Source organism: Limulus polyphemus, unplaced genomic scaffold (genome assembly GCF_000517525.1).
Source record: "Limulus polyphemus unplaced genomic scaffold, Limulus_polyphemus-2.1.2 Scaffold8501, whole genome shotgun sequence".
Taxonomy (NCBI): Eukaryota; Metazoa; Arthropoda; class Merostomata; order Xiphosura; family Limulidae; genus Limulus; species Limulus polyphemus.
In genome coordinates this window covers 8,502-15,511 of record NW_013674111.1, presented here as the reverse complement: position 1 = coordinate 15,511, position 7,010 = coordinate 8,502, and the positions used below count along the sequence as shown (strand labels likewise).

The window sequence follows — 7,010 nt, the reverse complement described above, 5'->3', positions numbered from 1 at the left end:
TTATACATCAAGTTATCAAAAGTTGTTCTGTTTTATTATACATCAAGTTATCAAAAGTTTATAATAAAACAGAAGCATCAAGTTATAAAAGCTATTTTACTTTTTAAAGAGATATCTATGTAGGAACAGAGATTTCATGTTAAACTTGCAAAGTGAATTCATATGTATTAGTCTACAGTGTCCAGTTCATTTGGGTTAAGCAACAATGTGAACACCATGTCAAAGCATTATCCTCACACCATTAGATGTGTATTTCACTTCGAAACCGATAAAATGATCAATTGAAAAGAAATATATTTTCCAGTGATAATAGTTTGGTTTCTGATAGTTCTATTGAACTAATACACCTGAATTGTAGAGGAGACAGTTTAAATACAGATGAATTGTTGAGGATATAGTTTAACAGACTTTTACTACTTGGGTCCATAGTTTAACTGGGATTCAGAAAAAAAAAAAAAGAAGTTGAACAACATTAAACATCAGAGAGAGTTTCTTTAAAAAATTGTGTTGAGATTTCATTGAAAGTGTAGAATTTTTCTACTAAAACATTCAGAAAACTTTGACCTAGTTTTTCTAGCATACAGAATCTTAATCTAAGCACTTAAGAAGTCTATAATAAGAAAGTACAATAATCACCTAATTTTAAGTTTTCTTAATATTTGTTTATACATATATATCATTAAGCAAAATATCAACTTGTTTCAAAACACTATACACATATATGACAATTAAACTAAGGATATAACATATGTGTAGGCATTATATTACATGATATTATAAAAATATAACAGAACTTCATACCTGAATCCACTGACGACCTTGCCACTGTGCCACTTCCTGAGGTCCATAATGAAACTCATCTTGTGGTTCGTAGTTTTTATCTAGCAACCTCACCGTCAATTCATATGTACTTCCACAGTCAAACCTTGCTGCATACCTGAAAAAGTAACTTTTTAAAAAGTGAAAGACAGGCACACAAGTCAGAATGTGATCTAAATGTCCCCCTATTTTTAATTACGTTCCTTCCATTTTAGAAGAGAATTACATCCAAAACATTTTGTTCATTTTTATTCTACTGTCAAAATTTTACTAAACCAGCTGTATTCAGAGCTTGAAGGTGCAGTTAACACTCACAATATTGATTAACTCTTTAAAATTGTAAGTTGATCTTTCATCAGTGAACACATATGGTATTGTTTAGACATTTATATTTTATTCTATTGAGTCTAGAACATACTGCTTTAGAAATTATTTAACTAACATACAGATATGTGTCTACATGAACACCTAGACACTCTTGTATTTATATATACTTTACTCTTGTACATCTATCGCATGTTAAAGACAGAATAATGTTTGTGTGAATACATACATCCAATTATATATACTTTACTCTTGTACATCTATCGCATGTTAAAGACAGAATAATGTTTGTGTGAATACATACATCTAATTATATATACTTTACTCTTGTACATCTATCTCATGTTAAAGACAGAATAATGTTTGTGTGAATACATACATCTAATTATATATACTTTAGTCTTGTACATCTATCGCATGTTAAAGACAGAATAATGTTTGTGTGAATACATACTCTAATTATATATACTTTACTCTTGTACATCTATCTCATGTTAAAGACAGAATAATGTTTGTGTGAATACATACATCTAATTATATATACTTTAGCCTCAATCATCCATGTCATGCTAATGATAGAATAATGTTTGTGTGTTAGTAGATACATCTAATTATATATACTTTACTTTTGTATAACTATCTCATGTTAAAGACAGAATAATGTTTGTGTGAATATATGAATAAGTACATCTAATTATATATTGCTTAGCCTCAAACATCCATGTCATGCTAGTTTTCTCAACCAGGTTCAAGGGTGGTAAATGATAAACTGAAAGCTGAGAACATGTGCCCCAGATTCAGGGGTTTCTGGTTGTTACAAAACATTCTAAAAACATTATTTCTAATCTTTTTATGTGTACCTGCTGGTTCCTATGTAAGATACTTAGCTGTTTTTAGAAATTGGCTAAAATTGGTCAAGGGTGAGAAACAACTGACTGATTTTCAGTTTTTTTTTTAATGCTCTTTATCATTACAGGTGGGTAAGCTAATATATTTTCATTATTATTATTGATTATACAGAATGTGTTATTCTTCTAATAGCCTGAGTAGAAATTGTAAAACACAATTTTATATTTCCTTGTAATAAATACGGAAACTAACACAAGGTTAAGCAGAGGGTCCAGATTTAGTCTGTCTCTTAACGAGTATACATCACTAAAAAATCACAGTACCTGAATATTGATGTACATGCAAGTGATAAATTTTGGCATTTAGGAATGGTGAGGATTTTTGGTTCTATGCCTGTGAAAATTGCTATATTGAGGCTGTAGAAAATAAATTAGCTGAATTTAATGTTTCATTAAAAAACAGACATAGTAAAATGTGTTACAGTGTATTAGTTAAATTTGGAAGGTTAGTTAACAGTCAACGTGAGACTCATCATCACATGTTACACTCGGGGAATCCACTCAGCTGCATGTTTCGTACAAGAAGAGTGACCCATTATTAGAGATCAAAGTCTGGTGGATCATCTGTGCTTGAATTAAAACAGGCAGAAGATGAAGAATTTAACACAGTGATTGATACGGCAATTTGGTAATGGATGCTAACAAATTTGTTGATTCAGTTGGTGGAGATGAACGTAGCGATACACATATCTCGACGTCATTAATAAGGTTAGAAAAATTGTGAGAAAATCTCTGCTGAAAAATGAAAATCTACGGAAATATATTAGAAGCGAACAAGGTATGCTACTTATGTTGAAACTTAACTCAAAAACAAGGTGAAACAGCTTGTTGGATATTTTGCAGTGTTTCTTGGGGGTAAAATATTTGTTGCTATAGCTGAGATCAACTGTGGAATCGAGGAGAATTTGAAGCAATTAGTGATATAGTGTCTACATAACAGCCAGTAAAAGTGGGAGCAGGGTGGTTAGGAAGCAGAAGGGCAACACTTTTAAGTGTAGAGGGAGAACTTTTGTATCAAGAGGAAATACTTTTAAGTGCAGAGGGAGAACTTTTATATAGAGGGGAAACTTTTAAGTGCAGAGGGAGAACTTATGTATAGAATATGTCACCAGACAAGCTTCCTACAGATAATTCCTAATCCTGACTGACATTGTGTCCTGCAGTTAATTAGTCAGATTTTACTAAAGAATACATTACTGGACAAGCTTCATACAGATCATTCCAAACCCTAACCGACTGTGTTCTGTAGTTATTTAGACAGGTTTTACTAAAGAATACACTACCAGACAAGCTTCGTACAGATCATTCCTAACCCTAATTGACACTGTGTCCTGAAGGTAATTAGTCAAGTTTTACTAAAGAATTTATCAGGGGTTAAGCATTCTGCTCTATGTGCTTATATATAATGTTGAGTTTTATTGAACTATATTATTGATCTGTCACTAGTACATGATGAAACTGATAAGAAAATGGTAAAAAGAAACTTCGTGTTCTAAGTATGTTAAACACAATGAAAAGGCAACTTACCACTCAGATACTTCGATTTTGGGTCGAGCATTGTCCATCACCTCTTGAGGTACACCTTCCCGAGAGAGATCAATCAACTGGGATTTCGAACAATTCATATAGGAAGTTGAAAAACATGTTTTTATACCTGTTCAGGGAGAAAATATTGTGTTTTTATACCTGTTCAGTGAGAAAATATTATGTTTTTATACCTGTTCAGGGAGTAAATATTATGTTTTTATACCTGTTCAAGGAGAAAATATTGTGTTTTTATACCTGTTCAGGGAGAAAATATAGTGTTTTTATACCTGTTCAGGGAGAAAATATTGTGTTTTTTATACCTCTTCAGGGAGAAAATATCGTGTTTTTATACCTGTTCAGGGAGAAAATATCGTGTTTTTAAACCTGTTCAGTGAGAAAATATTATGTTTTTATACCTGTTCAGGGAGTAAATATTATGTTTTTTATATCTGTTCAGGGAGAAAATATTGTGTTTTTATACCAGTCAGGGAGAAAATATTGTGCTTTTATATCTGTTCAGGGAGAAAATATCGTGTTTTTATACCTGTTCAGGGAGAAAATATTGTGTTTTTATACCTGTTCAGGGAGAAAATATTGTGATATATATTTATTTTTGAAACTAAATTTCACTTGCACACAAGCCTGAATAATAGAATTAATCAAAATTTCTAGAGGAATTGAACATATTATGAAATACTACTCTTTAGAAGCTACTAACATTTGTGTTACCACATCTAAGTGATTAGTGCTAAATGATTAATCATTAGACTCGTTAATAGTTTACACTCATATAATCAAAAGTCAAATACTCTCATGAGATAGCTAAAAAATTATTTGTAACTCTACAATTTGGGTTTTGATGCCCATGATGGGCATAGCACAGATACCCCTTGAACATTTTTTCTCTTAACAACAAACAAACATAATAGAAATAACTTATTTACTTGGTTAGTTGAAATAATCAAAAACAGTAGTATAATAGTTATAATATTTTATATATTTTTGAAAGAGTACTTATATTTTCCTATTTTGTTGATTACGGACATTGACCCTCAAGAAGTCAAGCCCTATCAATAAACACCCTCCGGAAATACCTTACTGTTAAATTTACTCAATCAAAGTTCAATGTACCCTTATGCTGTATTATATATATTTGTAGTTTCAATTCATTCATTGTAGTTGATGTATCTGATGATGCCAGGTTAACCTGGTGAAACGATGTATTTTCATTAAATTTTACTCTGTTTATCCGAATTATCTAGTTTACTTTTAATTACGACAAAGTCCTTCCTTTCATCGTAAAAATAGTAGTAATTGAAAAACCCTAGTTTTAATCAGTTGCTTGTTTTCTTAAGTAGTGAAATTAATTGATTAAGCTGAACAAACTTGAATTAATTCAAACTGATAGTGAAAAATCATACTGGCAATATTTCAATTACTGGATAATTGGAATAATCAAAAACACTAATTTCAATTAATTGATTGTTTTATGTGATATTAATCAAAGTAACAGATCCTCATAGGTAATTGATTATAGCAAATACAGTTTGAGGCCTAGATGTTCATAAGAAAGTTGTACTGACACAATGTTGATGTAAAACCAGTTTACTGAAGCAAAATTTCAAGTAACTACTCTTTATTAGGTTTAACTGAATAAAACGCAGTAGCTTGTAAAACTGATTTAGTAACTCTCTTTAAAACTGATTTAGTAACTCTCTTTAAAACTGATTGAGTAACTCTCTTTAAAACTGATTTAGTAACTTTCTTTAAAACCGATTGAGTAACTCTCTTTAAAACCGATTGAGTAACTCTCTTTAAAACCGATTTGAGTAACTCTCTTTAAATCTGATTGAGTAACTCTCTTTAAATCCGATTGAGTAACTCTCTTTAAAACCGATTTAGTAACTCTCTTTAAAACTGAATGAGTAACTCTATTTAAAACTAATTGAGTAACTCTCTTTAAAACTAATTGAGTAACTCTCTTTAAAACTAATTGAGTAACTCTATTTAAAACTAATTGAGTAACTCTATTTAAAACTGAATGAGTAACTCTCTTTAAAACTGATTTAGTAACTCTCTTTAAAACTGACTGAGTAACTTTCTTTAAAACTGATTGATAACTTTCTTTAAAATTAATTGAGTAACTCTCTTTAACCTTCTAACGTTAACAATTTATCGTTACTGTTTATTACCATCTTCTGGAAATGGATCAACTCCTACAGCTTCTTTTTCTACCAGCCACTTATCACCTCCATTCTCTATTACTGTCCACTGGCTTAAATTTTCTAAGAGTACAGAAACCACAAGATATTAATTCAAAATAATGTTCTGATGTATCTATCACAAAATGCTTCAGAACTACACTATTGAATGAGACATTATTCACATGCTACAAAAAAATAACTTGTATGGTTTTCAACCCATTATAACTCTACCATTTTATACAAAAGAAAATCCCATGTTCTCCTGTTTAGAGGTTACAGAATTCCTGTTCAGGTTACATGTTGCTGTGGTCAATTGAATTTTGGATTAATGGCTAAGCATATGTCTTACGAGGCTATGGCTGGTATGTTAATAGTAATATGATTATATGTTTAGTTCTCTGTCATTAGTTTCTCTAAAACAAACCCAAAACTGAATTAATGATTAGTTCACTTTCTTCAATATCAACTCAAAAATGATGAGTTCTAGAGTAGGTATTAACTTTCTATCTGTGTCTTGACTTTCTCCGTAACCTAAAACTGACTAAAGGGTTATTATCCATGTACGTCTGTGTCTTGACTTTCTCTGTAACCTAAAACTGACTAGAGGGTTATTATACATGTAAGTCTGTGTCTTGACTTTCACCGTAACCTAAAACTAACTAGAGGGTTATTATACATGTAGGTTTGTGTCTTGACTTTCTCCGTAACCTAAAACTGACTAGAGGGTTATTATACATGTAGGTTTGTGTCTTGACTTTCTACGTAACCTAAAATTGACTAGAGGGTTATTATACATGTAAGTTTGTGTCTTGACTTTCTCCATAACCTAAAACTGACTAAAAAGTTATTATACATGTAAGTCTTGTAAGTCATGTAAGTCTGTGTCTTGACTTTCTCCGTAACCTAAAACTGACTAGAGGGTTATTATACATGTAAGTCTTGTAAGTCATGCAAGTCTGTGTCTTGACTTTCTCCGTAACCTAAAACTGACTAGAGGGTTATTATACATGTAGGTCTGTGTCTTGACTTTCTCCACAACCTAAAACTGACTAAAGGGTTATTATACATGTAGGTTTGTGTCTTGACTTTCTCCACAACCTAAAACTGACTAAAGGGTTATTATACATGTAGGTCTATGTAATAAAGAATATATCTTCATACATAACAAATCTTACTAATAAAGACACTAATATCTTCATACATAACATATCTTACTAATAAAGACACT

General features: G+C 31.0%; 1 protein-coding gene across 1 annotated transcript in view; it reads right to left on the bottom strand.

The window, feature by feature from the left end:
- The window catches only part of LOC106475389 (F-box only protein 44-like), a 13,483-nt gene that overhangs the window by 2,370 nt on the left and 4,103 nt on the right, over window positions 1-7,010 (bottom strand). Inside the window, exons 2-4 of the mRNA XM_013936072.2 lie at window positions 5,771-5,863; window positions 3,579-3,705; window positions 802-937 (exon numbers count right to left, since the gene is read on the bottom strand). Coding sequence (XP_013791526.1) covers window positions 802-937; window positions 3,579-3,705; window positions 5,771-5,863 — 356 coding nt within the window. The remainder of the gene's footprint in view (window positions 1-801; window positions 938-3,578; window positions 3,706-5,770; window positions 5,864-7,010) is intronic.